At 52.0% G+C, this 21,379-nt stretch overlaps 1 protein-coding gene across 1 annotated transcript; it reads left to right on the top strand.

The window, feature by feature from the left end:
- The first annotated feature begins 553 nt into the window (after nucleotides 1-553).
- On the top strand, nucleotides 554-6,756 carry pcna (proliferating cell nuclear antigen). Its single transcript, XM_072485625.1, has 6 exons — nucleotides 554-936; nucleotides 2,435-2,532; nucleotides 3,889-3,956; nucleotides 5,015-5,209; nucleotides 5,929-6,052; nucleotides 6,434-6,756. The coding sequence occupies exons 1-6, from the start codon at nucleotides 716-718 to the stop codon at nucleotides 6,511-6,513; spliced, it is 786 nt and encodes a 261-aa protein (XP_072341726.1). The 5' UTR covers nucleotides 554-715; the 3' UTR covers nucleotides 6,514-6,756.
- Nucleotides 6,757-21,379: the final 14,623 nt, after the last annotated feature.

Raw genomic sequence — 21,379 nt, 5'->3', positions numbered from 1 at the left:
AGAAGGAGGCCATTCGGCCCATTGCACCGGCCCACACCTCCACCCGATCCCCGTAACCCCATCCAATCTTTTTTTGACACTGAGGGCAATTTAGCGGTGGCCAATCCACCGAACCTGCACATCTTTGGCCTCCTTCTGCACGTAGGGATTCTATGGAAAATGGAGCCAAATCCTATCCAAAAAAATGCAAAACCGCCTGTTTGAACAAGATGAAAGGGGGGGGGGGGGGTAAGAAACTTGCACTAAAGAAAATTGCACGTTTAGAAGAAAGAGGTGGTAAATTGGCAAGTGTTGAGTGGGGAGCTAAATTCCAAATGTGACAAATTGGAGGTGGGTACAACAATCTGAAACTGCAGCCTGCCAGAGTATATATTGCAATGCAACACACACTTTGCAGCAAAGGCTTGCGACAAGACAGCCAGATGTGTGCAGAATCTGATTTGAAAGCTGCAGGAGCAGAGTTTGGCGCCCTTGCCATATATGGCAAGGCTGATTTGCATAAGGTTATATGAGGAAGTGAGCGAAGCGGAGGCCTTCTTATTGCTGAGTCTGAGTGCTGGAGAGGTGCTTGGAACGTGTGTGCGCTCTCGCTCTTTATTGCATTTCCCTGCTCTGCTGTCGGGGTTTGTTTTGTTACAAAGCCCCGGAAAACCGTCCCGGTTATTTGTGCTTTTTCTGCTTTCATTTCTTGCTGTTTGTGCAACCGATCGGCAAGATGTTCGAGGCTCGCTTGGTGCAGGGCAGCATCCTGAAGAAGGTGCTGGAGGCCCTGAAGGACCTGATCACCGAGGCCTGTTGGGACATCAGCTCGACCGGCATCAGCCTGCAGTCCATGGACAGCTCGCACGTCTCCCTGGTCCAGCTCACCCTCCGCAGCGATGGCTTCGACACCTACCGCTGTGACCGAAACCTGGCCATGGGGGTGAACCTCAGCAGGTAAGGGGGGGGGGATGCACACACCCTGCCCAGCGCACAGATCAGCAAGGCTGTCCTCAATGTGCACCGTTCATTCAATTCCAGCAAAATGAGACCGAACCCCCAAATCAATCATTGCAAAAAGAATATGGTCCATGAGTTTCATTCCAGTGAAATGGATCACAGATCCTAAATAAATCATTGCAAAAATATGGACCTGTAACGTTAATTCCAGTAAGATTACCCCAAATAAATGATTGAAATGAAAATTGTGGATCATTAATTTAATTCCAGTAAAATGAGACACAGACCCAAATCAATCTTTGCAAAATGTAGTTTTTAAGATGTGTATGTTGCTGCAAATGATGGAGATATTCCGGACCTTTGAATTAGTTTGTGTTAAATGTTGAGAAGGGGGTGTTGGGGGGGGGGGTGCAGCTTTGTTACAGAGAGACACACACACCCAGGGCAGAGGGGTTTCCTGCCCTGATCTGCTACTTCTGCGTTTCTCCCCCCAGTTTTTTTGTTACAAAAAGGCGCCAGCGGCCCTGCCCTGACGTCATTAGCGCGCGAAAGGACTGGGGCCGGAGTTGGCGGGAACTCGCTCATTGATTCAAACAGCAGCAGTAGGCGGGGTTCCCGCCCGCCCCCTCCCCCGCTGCTGGGCTGGGCTGCAGGCAGTGTGCCCCCCCCCCCAAACCCCGTGCTTTAACTCTGCTTTTCACATTGAGGCAGCCCTGTACCTGAGCTTGTCTGAAACTGGGAGTTACTCACTCTCCAGTCCCAGCATTGTATCACCCCCTAGCCCCTGGGATCACCCCCATCTACCTACCCCCTGGTATTCCCCTGCCCCCTGGTTCCGTCCCCCAATCCCGAGGCATCACTGTCCCACCCCGGCAACGGTTCTAGATGTTGTGCCCACCAGAAGCGACACTCCGATGTGCTGTCCGTCTCGGGTGGCGCTGACAAGTGGGGGTGAAAGCTGACGCGCTGGCCGTTGTTTTGATGAAGGGCCTGTGACTGGGGGCACGGACAAATGCTGGGTCTTTCCAGCGTCCCCTCTTGATGTTGATGATCGTGGTGGTGCTCACTGCCTCCCCTGTCCCTGCCCAACTCCTCGCCCTCCACTTCCTGTATGCAGTCACCACACCTCCATCCCAGCCGACAAAGCCATTCCTTCTGCCAATCCCATCCCAGACACAAATATAAAACTGTTGGAAATGATCAGGTCAGGGGAGAGGGATACAGAATTCAAATTCCTCTTCTGGGTCAGGAGAGCAGTGACCTGGGGGAGCATCGAGCCCACTCTGCCATTCAATCATGGCTGATTATCCAACTCTGTAGCCTCACCCCCACCCCCATATCCTTTGATCTCCTTCGCTCCAAGTGCTGTTGCTAACCCCAGTACAGGGTGAAACCAAACCTGCCCCTCCAACACATGGAATGTGGTCACGAGGGGTAACAGTTAATTTGCCGGGACAGTCACGGTGATTCATTATACTCTGCTTCCTGTCCACAGCATGTCCAAAATTCTCAAATGCGCTGGTAACGACGACATCATCACACTGCGAGCCGAGGACAATGCTGACACGCTGGCACTGGTGTTTGAATCGCAAAGTGAGTATCCAGGGGCCCGTATTAACTGTGGTGCCGGCAGTTTGACTGCGTCTCGTGTGAAGGTGAAGTGGATTAAGTTCAGTACTGTGTGTCAGATTTCCGAGCTGTACTACATTTTACACTGGCATAACCAAAACGGCTCGTCATTGTCAATGACTAGAAAGCGAGTCCTGGAGGTTTACAGCATGGAAACGGGTCCTTCGGCCCAACCTGTCCATGCTGCCTGGTTTCTACCACTAAGCTAGTCCCATTTGGCCCATCTCCCCTCTACTACCATCTTACCCTGTCTAAATGCTTTTTAAAAGACAAAATTGTACCCGCCTCTGCCACCGCCTCTGGCAGCCTGTCCAAGACACCCACCACCCTCTGTCAAAAAATTGCTCCTCTGGACCCTTTTGGATCTCTCACCTGAAATCTCTTGACTATCTACCTGATCTGTGCCCCTCATTGTTTTATAGACCTTTTATAGGATCACCCAAGCCTCCTACGCTCCAGGGAAAAAGCTCCCAGTCTATCCAGCCTCTCTTTGTAACTCAGACCACCAAGTCCGGGTAGCATCCCACTAAATCATTTCTGCACTCTTTCCAGTTTAATAATATCCTTTCTGGAATGGGGTGACCAGAAGTGGACACAGTATTCCAAGTGTGGCCGTACTAATGTCTTGTACAACTTCAACAAGACGTCCCAACTCCTGTATTCAATGTTCTGACCAATGAAACCTCGCATGCCGAATTCTTCCTTCACCACCCTGTCCGCCCACGACTCCACCGTCAAGGAGCTACGAACCTGTACCCCTCTTTGTTCTGTGACTCGCCCCAACACCCCACCATTAACTAGAAAAATAGATTAGAAACAGCGCACTGATGAATCTGCGTGCATTGTTGTCGAATTTTGCCGCGTGCAGTTTGACATATTGTGCCTGGATCAGCTATTTGACGGAGCTATTCAAATTGTTCACTCGTCTGCGCTGTTCCAACAGCTTTATCCCATTTTTTTTCCTGTGAATCACTGTTGAATGTACTTCCGGAACATTGGAATCCGTCGTGTTCTGAAAATCGAGACTCATCTCTCCCTTGTCGTTGCCAACACATTTCTCTCCCTCGACTCGACCAATGCCCCTTGTCGATTTGAGCATCCGTGCTGACGTTCCCGGGCTTCTTTGCTCGAATGGGAGTAATCCCTGGCTCGTGTAGCCCCTGATTCCATTCTGCTTCATGTGTGAGAGACCTTGTTGGGAGTCCTGCCCAGAACGCGGCAGGGATGGGCATTAACGGTTACCCCCGTGTTGGTGGAGTCGGTGGGGAATGTTCTGGAGTCGCTGTGGAATGTTCAGCTGACTTGTGCCTTTTGTTCTAGATCAGGAGAAAGTCTCCGATTACGAGATGAAGCTCATGGACTTGGATGTCGAACAGCTTGGAATACCGGTAAGCGGGTTTGAGCACGTCCGCCGCAGGCGTGGAGCGATGGCGACACCGCCCATGCCAACCCGTGTGAAATTCGTACCTTTCAGCCGGACTTCAGCCAACTTTGGGATGAACCTCGTGGCGCTTGGTATTCCCGAGTGGTGATGGCGGATGTTTGATTTGGGCCCGGGGCAGACCCCACTGCAGTGGAAGGGAGTGGGGGATAAACCAACAACACTGAAGATATCTCACCCAAGTTAAACACACCGCTTCGGAGCAGGGCCATTCGGCCCCTCGAACCTGGTCCGCCATTGAATTACATCATGGCTGATCTGAGTGGAACCTGAACTCCACATTCCTGCTGCCCCCTGATGACCTTTCACCCCCTTGCTAATCAAGGCTGCCTTGAAAATTTTAATTGAGACTCTGCTTCCGCTGCCCTTTCAGGAAGAGAGATCCCTGGACCCTCGAGTGACCTTATCTCGATGGGCCACCCATTTTTTTTTTTTAAGTTAGAGCACCCAATTCATTTTTTCCAATTAAGGGGCAATTTAGCGTGGCCAATCCACCCACCCTGCACATCTTTGGGTTGTGGGGGTGAAACCCGCGCAGACACTGGGAGAATGTGCAAACTCCACACGGACAGTGACCCAGAGCCGGGATCGAACCTGGGACCTCGGTGCCGTGAGGCAGCAGTGCTAACCCACTGCGCCACCGTGCGGCCCTGGACACCCCTTGTTTTTAATCACTGACCGTTATCTCTCGGAGGTAGATGCAGAAATGTTTTTAGCCTTTACTTGGTGGTATTCATAAATATTTGTACGTTGACAATTTGAATCAAATCATTGACCTCTCCAGGATTACACTTTGCCTCTGAAATCTCTGCACTTTGATCTTTCGAAAACCTCGGTCGAATTTTACATTGAAACATTTTAAAGTCAAAAAATAGTTGGGCTTGCTTTTCACCCGAGTTCAAGGTTCACAACTGTATATATAATGTGTGTGGTAAGTAATACAGCCTCCGTTTAACCCTGTCCTGCCCAATCTGAGTGACCGCCATTGTTCCATGTGATGTTCAGGAGCAGGAGTATAGCTGTGTGGTGAAGATGCCCTCTGGCGAATTTGCCAGGATCTGCCGTGACCTGAGCCAGATTGGCGATGCCGTGGTCATCTCCTGTGCCAAGGATGGGGTGAAGTTCTCCGCCAGTGGCGAGCTGGGAACGGGCAACGTCAAGCTATCCCAGACCAGTAACGTGGACAAGGAGGAGGAAGCTGTGAGTGCGTCGATCCTGTCGTGGTTTGGGTGGTGGGGGAGCGTGTGTGAAAGAGCGGCGCTGCTGATTGACGTGACGAACCGGGATAGCCTGCGTGCAGAGATCTGCCCCCTGTGATCCCCACGGGGACACCGTGACAAGGCCCCTGGGCCAGGAGTCCAGCTCTGGGGACTCCCAACGCCACAATTAGTGGAATTTAAATTCATTTGGTGAGAATCAATTGATACAAAACCAGGCTGCGTAACGGCCACCCTGAAACTTATCAATTCTTGCATTAGGGGGAAAAACCCCAGCTGGTTCATTCATGTCCTCCCGAGAAGGAAATCTGCTGTCCTTACCCAGTCTGGCCTCCATGTGACCCACACAGCAACGCGGTTGGCTCTGAACTGCCCCCATCCCCTGAAATGGTCGAGCGAGGCACTCGGTTCAAACGACTGTGGCCCCCACACGAGATCATTCCAAATCCCTGCCACGTTGAGAGACGCAGCAGGAGGGCGAGGTTCCAGCTTCTGTGGGTGGACTGCCAGAGTCTGGAGTTTGGCGAGGCATTGCCTGAGAATGCATCCCTGTTTCCGTGCCCTGTCTCTGGGAGTGCGTGTGTGTGTGTGTGAGCGAGTCAGGGTGGATGTCCTCGGTAAGCGTGTCTGTAGCATGCCCACAGCCGACCTCTGTCTGTGATGAAGCAGCTGGGAAAACTAATACCTTTCTTCTTTCCTCAGGTGACCATCGAGATGAATGAGCCTGTGCAGCTGACGTTTGCCCTGCGGTACCTGAACTTCTTCACCAAAGCGACCCCCCTCTCCCCCACCGTCACGCTCAGCATGTCTGCGGATATCCCTCTGGGTATGTGTTACGTTGATGTTGCAGCTCTGGGATCCTGGGCGCGGTATTTCCACGTCATCTCCCCCCTCCTGGAAGAGCCCTTTGTTCTTCCGCCCATCTTGCTCCCTGTTGGCCGTTGGTGCCAGTTAAAGTACAATAAAATGCAGAAGGAGGCCATTCGGCCCACAGAAGCAGAGCCCTGACCTCCCTCCCTTCAGCGGGACTAAATAGCCTGGTCATTGTCAACTGGCTGTGTCTAAATTGACTCCTGTATTTGCTGTGTGACAATGTACTCCAGACATTCGGGGACGCTGGAGCAGCTGGGAGAGTTTTGAGTGATTGTTATGGGTCCGTTGTCCTGTGCTACTCGTGCTCAAGGTTGTTTGATTGTTGTCTTTCTAGTGGTCGAATACAAGATAGCTGACATGGGTCACATCAAATATTACTTGGCACCCAAGATTGAAGACGAGGAGACCTCTTAAGGCCAGCTGGTGGAGACTGAGCATCGGACAGATGTGGTTGAGACAGGATATGGTTCCGGAACTTGTGTGAAAGCGCTGTTCACTGGCCGTGCCTCCGTGACAACGTTCCTCTCTTTCACAGGCACCTCTCTCCCTGTCCTTTTCAAACGTTTTTGTAGATATTCTCTGTAAATATGTTGTCCGACGTTGAATTGCCTTTTTGTAAGCCCGAGGGACGAGGCAGAAATAAAATGTTTCTGCGACCTCCCGCTGGTCTGTCTTTCGAATGGACGCGAGGTTGGGGTGGACGCGCCGTTCGGAGCTGATGCGGCGGAGGGTGGGGGGTACAGTTAGATTTACAACTTCCGCTCAACAACTCTTGTCCCGTTGGAAGATGCTGCGGATGCGTCGTCCAGTCACGGGCGCGTCCAGAGGTCAAATCGCACCGAGACATGGGGGAATTGAACCCAGCGCAAAGTTAGAACATAGAACGATACAGCGCAGTACAGGCCCTTCGGCCCACGATGTTGCACCGAAACAAAAGCCATCTAACCTACACTATGCCATTATCATCCATATGTTTATCCAATAAACTTTTAAATGCCCTCAATGTTGGCGAGTTCACTACTGTAGCAGGTAGGGCATTCCACGGCCTCACTACTCTTTGCGTAAAGAACCTACCTCTGACCTCTGCCCTATATCTATTACCCCTCAGTTTAAAGCTATGTCCCCTCGTGCCAGCCATTTCCATCCGCGGGAGAAGGCTCTCACTGTCCACTCGATCCAACCCCCTGATCATTTTGTATGCCTCTATTAAGTCTCCTCTTAACCTTCTTCTCTCCAACGAAAACAACCTCAAGTCCATCAGCCTTTCCTCATAAGATTTTCCCTCCATACCAGGCAACATCCTGGTAAATCTCCTCTGCACCCGCTCCAAAGCCTCCACGTCCTTCCTATAATGCGGTGACCAGAACTGTACGCAATACTCCAAATGCGGCCGTACCAGAGTTCTGTACAGCTGCAACATGACCTCCCGACTCCGGAACTCAATCCCTCTACCAATAAAGGCCAACACTCCATAGGCCTTCTTCACAACCCTATCAACCTGGGTGGCAACTTTCAGCGATCTATGTACATGGACACCTAGATCCCTCTGCTCATCCACACTTTCAAGAACTTTACCATTAGCCAAATATTCCGCATTCCTGTTATTCCTTCCAAAGTGAATCACCTCGCACTTCTCTACATTAAACTCCATTTGCCACCTCTCAGCCCAGCTCTGCAGCTTATCTATATCCCTCTAACCTGCTACATCCTTCCACACTATCGACAACACCACCGACTTTAGTATCGTCTGCAAATTTACTCACCCACCCTTCTGCGCCTTCCTCTAGGTCATTGATAAAAATGACAAACAGCAACGGCCCCAGAACAGATCCTTGTGGTACTCCACTTGTGACTGTACTCCATTCTGAACATTTCCCAAAAACCACCACCCTCTGTCTTCTTTCAGCTAGCCAATTTCTGATCCACATCTCTAAATCACCCTCAATCCCCAGCCTCAGTATCTTTTGCAATTGCCTACCGTGGGGAACCTTATCAAACGCTTTGCTGAAATCCATATACACCACATCAACTGCTCTACCCTCGTCTACCTGTTCAGTCACCTTCTCAAAGAACTCAATAAGGTTTGTGAGGCATGACCTACCCTTCACAAAGCCATGCTGACTATCCCTGATCATATTATTCCTATCTAGATGATTATAAATCTTGTCTCTTATAATCCCCTCCAAGACTTTACCCACTACAGACGTGAGGCTCACCGGTCTATAGTTGCCAGGGTTGTCTCTGCTCCCCTTTTTGAACAAAGGGACCACATTTGCTGTCCTCCAGTCCTCTGGCACTATTCCTGTAGCCAATGATGACATAAAAATCAAAGCCAAAGGTCCAGCAATCTCTTCCCTGGCCTCCCAGAGAATCCTAGGATAAATCCCCAGGTCCCGGGGACTTATCTATTTTCAGCCTGTCCAGAATTGCCAACACCTCTTCCCTACGTACCTCAATGCCATCTATTCTATTAGCCTGGGGCTCAGCATTCTCCTCCACAACATTATCTTTTTCCTGAGTGAATACTGACGAAAAATATTCATTTAGTATCTCGCCTATCTCTTCAGACTCCACAATTTCCCATCCCTGTCCTTGACTGGTCCTACTCTTTCCCTAGTCATTCGCTTATTCCTGACATACCGATAGAAGGCTTTTTGGTTTTCCTTGATCCTTCCTGCCAAATACTTCTCATGTCCCCTCCTTGCTCGTCTTAGCTCTCTTTCTAGACCCTTCCTCGCTACCTTGTAACTATCCATCGCCCCAACTGAAACTTCACACCTCATCTTCACATAGGCCTCCTTCTTCCTCTTAACAAGAGATTCCACTTCCTTGGTAAACCACGGTTCCCTCGCTCGACGCCTTCCTCCCTGCCTGACCGGTACATACTTATCAAGAACACGCAGTAGCTGATCCTTGACCAAGCCCCACTTATCCAGTGTGCCCAACACTTGCAGCCTACTTCTCCACCTTATCCCCCCCAAGTCACGTCTAATGGCATCATAATTGCCCTTCCCCCAGCTATAACTCTTGCCCTGCGGTGTATACTTATCCCTTTCCATCATTAACGTAAACGTCACCGAATTGTGGTCACTGTCCCCAAAGTGCTCTCCTACCTCCAAATCCAACACCTGGCCTGGTTCATTACCCAAAACCAAATCCAACGTGGCCTCGCCTCTTGTTGGCCTGTCAACATATTGTTTCAGGAAACCCTCCTGCACACACTGTACAAAAAACGACCCATCTATTGTACTCGAACTATATCTTTTCCAGTCAATATTTGGAAAGTTAAAATCTCCCATAATAACTACCCTGTTACTTTCGCTCATATCCAGAATCATCTTCGCCATCCTTTCCTCTACATCCCCAGAACTATTTGGAGGCCTGTAGAAGACTCCCAACAGGGTGACCTCTCCTTTCATGTTTCTAACCTCAGCCCATACTACCTCGGAAGAAGAGTCCCCATCTAGCATCCTCTCCGCCACCGTAATACTGCTCTTGACTAGCAGCGCCACACCTCCCCCTCTTTTGCCTCCTTCTCTGAGCTTACTAAAACACCTAAACCCCAGAACCTGCAACAACCATTCCTGTCCCTGCTCTATCCATGTCTCTGAAATGGGCACAACATCGAAGTCCCAGGTACCAACCCAGGCTGCCAGTTCCCCTACCTTAGTTCGTATACTCCTGGCATTGAAGTAGACACACTTCAAACCACCGACCTGAACACTGGCCCCCTCCTGCGACGTCAAATCTGTGCTCCTGACCTCTATACTCTCATTCTCCCTTACCCTAAAACTACAATCCAGGTTCCCATGCCCCTGCTGCATTAGTTTAAACCCCCCCAAAGAGCACTAACAAATCTTCCCCCTCAGGATATTTGTGCCCCTCAGGTTCAGATGTAGACCATCCTGTCTGTAGAGGTCCCACCTTCCCCAGAAAGAGCCCCAGTTATCCAGAAATCTCAATCCCTCCCGCCTGCACCATCCCTGTAGCCACGTGTTTAATTGCTCTCTCTCCCTATTCCTCATCTCATTATCACGTGGCACGGGCAACAACCCAGAGATAACAACTCTGTTCTAGTTCTGAGCTTCCATCCGAGCTCCCTGAAAGCCTGCCTGACATCCTTGTCCCCTTTCCTACCTATGTCGTTAGTGCCAATGTGGACCACGACTTGGGTCTGCTCCCCCTCCCCCCTAAGGACCCGGAAAACACGATCCGAGACATCACGTACCCTTGCACCTGGGAGGCAACATACCAAACGTGAGTCTCTCACGCTCCCACAAAATCTCCTATCTGTGCCCCTGACTATCGAGTCCCCAATTACTAATGCTCTGCTCCTCTCCCTCTTTCTTCTGAGCAACAGGGACAGACTCCGTGCCAGAGGCCCGTACCCCATGGCTTACCCCTGGTAAGTCGTCCCCCCACAAGTATCCAAAGCGGTATACTTGTTTCTCAGGGGAACGACCGCAGGGGATCCCTGCACTGACTGCTTCTTCCCAGTCCCTCTTACAGTTACCCATCTATCTCCAATCTTTGGTGTAAATAATTCCCTGAAGCTGCTATCTATGACCCCTTCTGCCTCCCGAATGATCCGAAGTTCTTCCAACTCCAGCTCCCTAACTCGGTCTTGGAGGAGCTGGAGATGGCAGCACTTCCTGCAGGTAAAATCAGCAGGGAGACGAACTGCATCCCTCACCTCAAACATCCTGCAGGAGGAACATTGCACTCCCTTCCCTGCCATCCCTCTAACTTCCTACCAAGATCTGGCTAGCAACTAAATTAAATTTTTTAAAAAATAATAATAAAATATGGTACTTACCTCAGACCAATGGGTTTTATTATTAGGTTAGAGGAGGAGGGCGGGTGGGAGACACTACACGTGTAGTGTCTCGGGTTTCCTCTCCACCAGAATTTATTGGTGAGGGTCTTCCCAGAAGTCCGCGGGTCGAACTTCCTGTTCCCGCCTTAAACACTAAAATTAAAAAAAAAACAGCAAAGAGGGACCGAAAACGGGACCAGGTAAGTGTTTACCGCTGAAATTGACTAGCCTGCTCCTGTGAAGGTCTCCCAGAAATCGCTAACGCTCCGCTCCCGCTGAAATTGACGAGCCTGCTCCGCTCCTCGCTGAAACCTGGGATAAAATGCTCGGTGAAGGTGGACATAAGACCATGATGGGGGAGAGGGGGGAAATCTGCCGTCCTCACCCGGCCTGGCCTATATGTGACGAAGTTTTTGAAAAAAATATCTTTTATTCAAGACATTTAACAAATGTGCAGAATATGAGAAGTACAACCCAACTGACCCCCTGATTCCGACCGGCCCTCCACATCCTGCCATTTCCCCCCCCACCCCTCGACTCCTGAGTATTCCGACACCAAATATCGCCACCTTTACGTTGGCCCCTCCTCTGCAAAAAACGTGCTCACCCTCGCCACTGTCAGGCAAGCCCCTGTACCACTTTAAACTGGGTGGGGCGTAACCTCGCCCACGACAAGGACGGGTTCACCCTCCGCTGTGTCCCAGCTTGTCCGGTTTGTGCTAAACAGCCTCCAGCAGGGCTGCCCTTCCTCCATCAATTCCATATCAATATCCCAACACCCTCCTCTATCCTATATCATCCTCCAATAACAGCTTGTCCTGCAGCCTGTGAGGTAGCAGTCCCGGGAACCACGGCTCCTCCTGAAATCCCAAACCTGCAGGTACCTCAAACCATTCCCAGTGGACGACTCACACACCCTGCTTGCCCCCGATAAACAGGACCCTGAGGGACTCGAACCCTGCTTGCCCCCTATAAACAGGACCCTGAAGTACTCGAGCCCTGCTTGCCCCCTATAAACAGGACCCTGAGGTACTCGAACCCTGCTTGCCCCCTATAAACAGGACCCTGAAGTACTCGAACCCTGCTTGCCCCTATAAACAGGACCCTGAAGTACTCGAGCCCTGCTTGCCCCTATAAACAGGACCCTGAAGTACTCGAGCCCTGCTTGCCCCCTATAAACAGGACCCTGAAGTACTCGAGCCCTGCGTGCCCCTATAAACAGGACCCTGAAGTACTCGAGCCCTGCTTGCCCCTATAAACAGGACCCTGAAGTACTCGAGCCCTGCTTGACCCTAAAACAGGACCCTGAAGTACTCGAACCCTGCTTACCCCCGATAAACAGGACCCTGAAGTACTCGAACCCTGCTTGCCCCTATAAACAGGACCCTGAAGTACTCGAACCCTGCTTACCCCCGATAAACAGGACCCTGAAGTACTCGAACCCTGCTTGCCCCTATAAACAGGACCCTGAAGTACTCGAACCCTGCTTGCCCCTATAAACAGGACCCTGAATTACTCGAACCCTCCTTGCCCCTATAAACAGGACCCTGAAGTACTTGATCCCTGCTTGCCCCTATAAACAGGACCCTGAAGTACACGAGCCCTGCTTGCACCTATAAACAGGACCCTGAAGTACTCGAACCCTGCTTGCCCCCTATAAACAGGACCATGAAGTACTCGAACCCTTCTTGCCCCTATAAACAGCACCCTGAAGTACTCGAACCCTGCTTGCCCCTATAAACAGGACCCGGAAATACTCGAGCCCTGCTTGCCCCCTATAAACAGGACCCTGAAGTACTCGAGACCTGCTTGCCCCTATAAACAGGACTCTGAAGTACTCGAACCCTGCTTGCCCCCTATAAACAGGAACCGGAAGTACTCGAACCCTGCTTGCGCCCTATAAACAGGACCCTGAAGTACTCGAGCCCTGCTTGCCCCGATAAACAGGACCCTGAAGTACTCGAGCCCTGCTTGCCCCTATAAACAGGACCCTGAAGTACTCAAACCCACTTACCCCCTATAAACAGGACCCTGAAGTGCTCGAGCCCTGCTTGCCCCCTATAAACAGGAGCCTGAATTACTCGAACCCTGCTTGCCCCTATAAACAGGACCCTGAAGTACTCGAGCCCTGCTTGCCCCTATAAACAGGACCCTGAAGTACTCGAACCCTGCTTGCCCCTATAAACAGGACCCTGAAGTACTCGAACCCTGCTTGCCCCTATAAACAGGACCCTGAAGTACTCAAACCCTGTTTGCCCCTATAAACAGGACCCTGAAGTACTCGAACCCTGCTTGCCCCTATAAACAGGACCCTGAAGTACTCGAACCTTGCTTGCCCCTATAAACAGGACCCTGAAGTACTCGAGCCCTGCTTGCCCCTATAAACAGGACCCTGAAGTACCCGAAGCCTGCTTGTCCCCTATAAACAGGACCCTGAAGTACTCGAACCCTGCTTGCCCCCTAAAAACAGGACCCTGAAGTACTCGAACCCTGCTTGCCCCTATAAATAGGAACCGGAAGTACTCGAACCCTGCTTGCCCCTATAAACAGGACCCTGAAGTACTCGAACCCTGCTTGCCCCTAAAACAGGACCCTGAAGTACTCGAACCCTGCTTGCCCCCTATAAACAGGACCCTGAAGTACTCGAGCCCTGCTTACCCCCTATAAACAGGACCCTGAAGTACTCGAACCCTGCTTGCCCCCTATAAACAGGACCCTGAAGTACTCGAGCCCTGCTTGCCCCTATAAACAGGACCCTGAAGTACTCGAACCCTGCTTGCCCCTATAAACAGGACCCTGAAGTACTCAAACCCTGTTTGCCCCTATAAACAGGACCCTGAAGTACTCGAACCCTGCTTGCCCCTATAAACAGGACCCTGAAGTACTCGAACCCTGCTTGCCCCTATAAACAGGACCCTGAAGTACTCGAGCCCTGCTTGCCCCTATAAACAGGACCCTGAAGTACCCGAAGCCTGCTTGTCCCCTATAAACAGGACCCTGAAGTACTCTAACCCTGCTTGCCCCCTAAAAACAGGACCCTGAAGTACTCGAACCCTGCTTGCCCCTATAAATGGGAACTGGAAGTACTCGAACCCTGCTTGCCCCTATAAACAGGACCCTGAAGTACTCGAACCCTGCTTGCCCCTAAAACAGGACCCTGAAGTACTCGAACCCTGCTTACCCCTATAAACAGGACCCTGAAGTACTCGAGCCCTGCTTGCCCCTATAAACAGGACCCTGAAGTACTCGATCCCTGCTTGCCCCCTATAAACAGGACCCTGAAGTACTCAATCCCTGCTTACCCCCTATAAACAGGACACTGAAGTACTCGAGCCCTGCTTGCCGCTATAAACAGTACTCTGAAGTACTCAAACCCTGCTTGCCCCCTATAAACAGGACCCTGAAGTACTCGAACCCTGCTTGCCCCCTATAAAAAGGACCGTGAAGTACTCGAGCCCTGCTTACCCCCTATAAACAGGACCCTGAAGTACTCGAACCCTGCTTGCCCCCTATAAACAGGACCCTGAAGTACTCGAGCCCTGCTTGCCCCTATAAACAGGACCCGGAAATACTCAAACCCTGCTTGCCCCTATAAACAGGACCCTGAAGTACTCGAACCCTGCTTGCCCCTATAAACAGGACCCTGAAGTACTCGAACCCACTTACCCCCTATAAACAGGACCCTGAAGTACTCGAGCCCTGCTTGCCCCCTATAAACAGGACCCTGAAGTACTCGAACCCGGCTTACCCTCTATAAACAGGACCCTGAAGTACTCGAACCCTGCTTGCCCCTATAAACAGGACCCTGAAGTACTCGAACCCTGCTTGCCCCTATAAACAGGACCCTGAAGTACTCGAGCCCTGCTTGCCCCCGATAAACAGGACCCTGAAGTACTCAAACCCTGCTTGCCCCTATAAACAGGACCCTGAAGTACTCGAGCCCTGCTTGCCCCCGATATAAACAGGACCCTGAAGTACTCGAACCCTGCTTGCCCCTATAAACAGGACCCTGAAGTACTCGAGCCCTGCTTGCCCCTATAAACAGGACCCTGAAGTACTCGAGCCCTGCTTGCCCCCGATAAACAGGACCCTGAAGTACTCAAACCCTGCTTGCCCCTATAAAGAGGACCCTGAAGTACTCGAGCCCTGCTTGCCCCTATAAACCGGACCCGGAAATAGTTAAACCCTGCTTGCCCCTATAAACAGGACGCTGAGGTACTCGAACCCTGCTTGCCCCTATAAACAGGACCCTGAACTACTCGAACCCTGCTTGCCTCTATAAACAGGACCCTGAAGTACTCGAGCCCTGCTTGCCCCCGATAAACAGGACCCTGAAGTACTCGAACCCTGCTTGCCCCTATAAACAGGACCCTGAAGTACTCGAACCCTGCTTGCCCCTATAAACAGGACCCTGAAGTACTCGAACCCTGCTTGCCCCTATAAACAGGACCCTGAAGTACTCGAGCCCTGCTTGCCCCCGATAAACAGGACCCTGAAGTACTCAAACCCTGCTTGCCCCTATGAACAGGACCCTGAAGAACTCGAGCCCTGCTTGCCCCCGATAAACAGGACCCTGAAGTACTCGAACCCTGCTTGCCCCTATAAACAGGACCCTGAAGTACTCGAGCCCTGCTTGCCCCTATAAACAGGACCCGGAAATACTCAAACCCTGCTTGCCCCCTATAAACAGGACCCTGAAGTACTCGAACCCTGCTTGCCCCTATAAGCAGGACCCTGAAGTACTCGAACCCTGCTTGCCTCCTATAAACAGGACCCTGAAGTACTCGAGCCCTGCTTGCCCCCTATAAACAGGACCCTGAAGTACTTGAACCCTGCTTGCCCCGATAAACAGGACCCTGAAGTACTCGAACCCTGCTTGCCCCTATAAACAGGACCCTGAAGTACTCGAACCCTGCTTGCCCCTATAAACAGGACCCTGAAGTACTCGAACCATGCTTGCCCCCTATAAACAGGACCCTGAAGTACTCAAACCCTGCTTGCCCCTATAAACAGGACCCTGAAGTACTCGAACCCTGCTTGCCCCTATAAACAGGACCCTGAAGTACTCGAGCCCTGCTTGCCCCAAAAACAGGACCCTGAAGTACTCGAGCCCTGCTTGCCCCCTAAAAACAGGACCCTGAAGTACTCGAACCCTGCTTGCCCCCTAGAAACAGGACCCTGAAGTACTCGAGCCCTGCTTGCCCCTATAAACAGCACCCTGAAGTACTCAAACCCTGCTTGCCCCCTATAAACAGGACCCTGAAGTACTCGAACCATGCTTGCCCCCTATAAACAGGACCCTGAAGTACTCAAACCCTGCTTGCCCCTATAAACAGGACCCTGAAGTACTCGAACCCTGCTTGCCCCTATAAACAGGACCCTGAAGTACTCGAGCCCTGCTTGCCCCAAAAACAGGACCCTGAAGTACTCGAGCCCTGCTTGCCCCCTAAAAACAGGACCCTGAAGTACTCGAACCCTGCTTGCCCCCTAGAAACAGGACCCTGAAGTACTCGAGCCCTGCTTGCCCCCTATAAACAGGACCCTGAAGTACTCGAGCCCTGCTTGCCCCTATAAACAGGACCCTGAAGTACTCGAGCCCTGCTTGCCCGTATAAACAGGAACCTGAAGTACTCGAGCCCTGCTTGCCCCCTATAAACAGGAACCTGAAGTACTCGAGCCCTGCTTGCCCCCTATAAACAGGACCCTGAAGTACTCGAACCCTGCTTGCCCGTATAAACAGGACCCTGAAGTACTCGTACCCTGCTTGCCCCTATAAACAGGACCCTGAAGTACTCGAGCCCTGCTTGCCCCAAAAACAGGACCCTGAAGTACTCGAGCCCTGCTTGCCCCCTATAAACAGGACCCTGAAGTACTCGAACCCTGCTTGCCCCCTAGAAACAGGACCCTGAAGTACTCGAGCCCTGCTTGCCCTTATAAACAGGAACCGGAAGTACTCGAACCCTGCTTGCCCCCTATAATCAGGACCCTGAAGTACTCGAGCCCTGCTTGCCCCCTATAAACAGGACCCTGAAGTACTCGAGCCCTGCTTGCCCCAAAAACAGGACCCTGAAGTACTCAAGCCCTGCTTGCCCCCTATAAACAGGACCCTGAAGTACTCGAGCCCTGCTTGCCCCCTATAAACAGGACCCTGAAGTACTCGAGCCCTGCTTGCCCCTATAAACAGGACCCTGAAGTACTCGAGCCCTGCTTGCCCGTATAAACAGGAACCTGAAGTACTCGAGCCCTGCTTGCCCCCTATAAACAGGAACCTGAAGTACTCGAGCCCTGCTTGCCCCCTATAAACAGGACCCTGAAGTACTCGAACCCTGCTTGCCCGTATAAACAGGACCCTGAAGTACTCGTACCCTGCTTGCCCCTATAAACAGGACCCTGAAGTACTCGAGCCCTGCTTGCCCCAAAAACAGGACCCTGAAGTACTCGAGCCCTGCTTGCCCCCTATAAACAGGACCCTGAAGTACTCGAACCCTGCTTGCCCCCTAGAAACAGGACCCTGAAGTACTCGAGCCCTGCATGCCCCTATAAACAGGACCCTGAAGTACTCGAGCCCTGCTTGCCCTTATAAACAGGAACCGGAAGTACTCGAACCCTGCTTGCCCCCTATAATCAGGACCCTGAAGTACTCGAGCCCTGCTTGCCCCCTATAAACAGGACCCTGAAGTACTCGAGCCCCTCTTGCCCCTATAAACAGGACCCTGAAGTACTCTAGCCCTGCTTGCCCTATACACAGGACCCTGAAGTACACAAACCCTGCTTACCCCAATAAACATGACCCTGAAGTACTCGAACCCTGCTTGCCCCTATAAACAGGACCCTGAAGTACTCAAACCCTGCTTGCCCTCTATAAACAGGACCCTGAAGTACTCGAGCGCTGCTTGCCTCAATAAACAGGACCCTGAAGTACTCAAACCCTGCTTACCCCTATAAACAGGACCCTGAAGTACTCGTACCCTGCTTGCCCCTATAAACAGGACCCTGAAGTACTCGAGCCCTGCTTGCCCCAAAAACAGGACCCTGAAGTACTCGAGCCCTGCTTGCCCCCTAAAAACAGGACCCTGAAGTACTCGAACCCTGCTTGCCCCCTAGAAACAGGACCCTGAAGTACTCGAGCCCTGCTTGCCCCCTATAAACAGGACCCTGAAGTACTCGAGCCCTGCTTGCCCCTATAAACAGGACCCTGAAGTACTCGAGCCCTGCTTGCCCGTATAAACAGGAACCTGAAGTACTCGAGCCCTGCTTGCCCCCTATAAACAGGAACCTGAAGTACTCGAGCCCTGCTTGCCCCCTATAAACAGGACCCTGAAGTACTCGAACCCTGCTTGCCCGTATAAACAGGACCCTGAAGTACTCGTACCCTGCTTGCCCCTATAAACAGGACCCTGAAGTACTCGAGCCCTGCTTGCCCCAAAAACAGGACCCTGAAGTACTCGAGCCCTGCTTGCCCCCTATAAACAGGACCCTGAAGTACTCGAACCCTGCTTGCCCCCTAGAAACAGGACCCTGAAGTACTCGAGCCCTGCTTGCCCTTATAAACAGGAACCGGAAGTACTCGAACCCTGCTTGCCCCCTATAATCAGGACCCTGAAGTACTCGAGCCCTGCTTGCCCCCTATAAACAGGACCCTGAAGTACTTGAGCCCTGCTTGCCCCAAAAACAGGACCCTGAAGTACCCAAGCCCTGCTTGCCCCCTATAAACAGGACCCTGAAGTACTCGAGCCCTGCTTGCCCCCTATAAACAGGACCCTGAAGTACTCGAGCCCTGCTTGCCCCTATAAACAGGACCCTGAAGTACTCGAGCCCTGCTTGCCCGTATAAACAGGAACCTGAAGTACTCGAGCCCTGCTTGCCCCCTATAAACAGGAACCTGAAGTACTCGAGCCCTGCTTGCCCCCTATAAACAGGACCCTGAAGTACTCGAACCCTGCTTGCCCGTATAAACAGGACCCTGAAGTACTCGTACCCTGCTTGCCCCTATAAACAGGACCCTGAAGTACTCGAGCCCTGCTTGCCCCAAAAACAGGACCCTGAAGTACTCGAGCCCTGCTTGCCCCCTATAAACAGGACCCTGAAGTACTCGAACCCTGCTTGCCCCCTAGAAACAGGACCCTGAAGTACTCGAGCCCTGCATGCCCCTATAAACAGGACCCTGAAGTACTCGAGCCCTGCTTGCCCTTATAAACAGGAACCGGAAGTACTCGAACCCTGCTTGCCCCCTATAATCAGGACCCTGAAGTACTCGAGCCCTGCTTGCCCCCTATAAACAGGACCCTGAAGTACTCGAGCCCCTCTTGCCCCTATAAACAGGACCCTGAAGTACTCTAGCCCTGCTTGCCCCCTATAAACAGGAACCGGAAGTGCCCGAACCCTGCTTGCCCCCGATAAACAGGACCCTGAAGTACTCGAGCCCTGCTTGCCCCCTATAAACAGGACCCTGAAGTACTCGAGCCCTGCTTGCCCCTATAAACAGGACCCTGAAGTACTCAAACCCACTTACCCCCGATAAACAGGACCCTGAAGTACTCGAGCCCTGCTTGCCCCCGATAAACAGGACCCTGAAGTACTCAAACCCTGCTTGCCCCCTATAAACAGGACCCTGAAGTACTCGAACCCTGCTTGCCCCCTATAAACAGGACCCTGAAGTACTCAAACCCACTTACCCCCGATAAACAGGACCCTGAAGTACTCGAGCCCTGCTTGCCCCTATAAACAGGACCCTGAAGTACTCAAACCCTGCTTGCCCCCCAAAACAGGACCGTGAAGTACTCGAGCCCTGCTTGCCCCCTATAAACAGGACCCTGAAGTACTCGATCCCTGCTTGCTCCTATAAACAGGACCCTGAAGTACTCGAACCCTGCTTGCCCCTATAAACAGGACCCGGAAATACTCGAGCCCTGCTTGCCCCCTATAAACAGGACCCTGAAGTACTCGAACCCTGCTTGCCCCCTATAAACAGGACCCTGAAGTACTCGATCCCTGCTTGCCCCTATAAACAGGACCCTGAAGTACTCGAACCCTGCTTGCCCCCTATAAACAGGACCCTGAAGTACTCGATCCCTGCTTGCCCCTATAAACAGGACCCTGAAGTACTCGAACCCTGCTTGCCCCCTATAAACAGGACCCTGAAGTACTCAAACCCTGCTTGCCCCCTATAAACAGGAACCGAAAGTACTCGAACCCTGCTTGCCCCCTATAAACAGGACCCTGAAGTACTCAAACCCACTTACCCCCGATAAACAGGACCCCAAAGTACTCTAGCCCTGCTTGCCCCTAGAAACAGGACCCGGAAATACTCAAACCCTGCTTGCCCCCGATAAACAGGACCCTGAAGTACTCGAGATCTGTTTGCCCCCTATAAACAGGACGCTGAAGTACTCGAACCCTGCTTGCCCCGATAAACAGGACCCTGAAGTACTCAAACCCTGCTTGCCCCCTATAAACAGGACCCTGAAGTACTCGAACCCTGCTTGCCCCCCAAAACAGGACCGTGAAGTACTCGATCCCTGCTTGCCCCCTATAAACAGGACCCTGAAGTACTCGATCCCTGCTTGCCCCTATAAACAGGACCCTGAAGTACTCGAGCCCTGCTTGCCCCCCAAAACAGGACCCTGAAGTACTCGAGCCCTGCTTGCCCCTATAAACAGGACCCTGAAGTACTCGATCCCTGCGTGCCCCCTATAAACAGGAACCTGAAGTACTCGAGCCCTGCTTGCCCCCTATAAACAGGACCCTGAAGTACTCGAACCCTGCTTGCCCGTATAAACAGGACCCTGAAGTACTCGTAACCTGCTTGCCCCTATAAACAGGATCCTGAAGTACTCGAGCCCTGCTTGCCCCAAAAACAGGACCCTGAAGTACTCGAGCCCTGCTTACCCCCTATAAACAGGACCCTGAAGTACTCGAACCCTGCTTGCCCCCTAGAAACAGGACCCTGAAGTACTCGAGCCCTGCATGCCCCTATAAACAGGACCCTGAAGTACTCGAGCCCTGCTTGCCCCCTATAAACAGGACCCTGAAGTACTCGAGCCCTGCTTGCCCTTATAAACAGGAACCGGAAGTACTCGAACCCTGCTTGCACCCTATAATCAGGACCCTGAAGTACTCGAGCCCTGCTTGCCCCCTATAAACAGGACCCTGAAGTACTCGAGCCCTTCTTGCCCCTATAAACAGGACCCTGAAGTACTCTAGCCCTGCTTGCCCCCTATAAACAGGAACCGGAAGTGCCCGAACCCTGCTTGCCCCCGATAATCAGGACCCTGAAGTACTCGAGCCCTGCTTGCCCCCTATAAACAGGACCCTGAAGTACTCGAACCCTGCTTGCCCCCCAAAATAGGACCCTGACGTACTCGAGCCCTGCTTGCCCCTATAAACAGGACCCTGAAGTACTCGAGCCCTGCATGCCCCCTATAAACAGGACCCTGAAGTACTCGAACCCTGCTTGCCCCCCAA

This window comes from Scyliorhinus torazame, chromosome 20 (assembly GCF_047496885.1).
Source record: "Scyliorhinus torazame isolate Kashiwa2021f chromosome 20, sScyTor2.1, whole genome shotgun sequence".
NCBI lineage: Eukaryota > Metazoa > Chordata > Chondrichthyes > Carcharhiniformes > Scyliorhinidae > Scyliorhinus > Scyliorhinus torazame.
The sequence above is the reverse complement of the archived record's forward strand: the minus strand, read 5'-3'. Positions and strand labels throughout refer to the sequence as shown.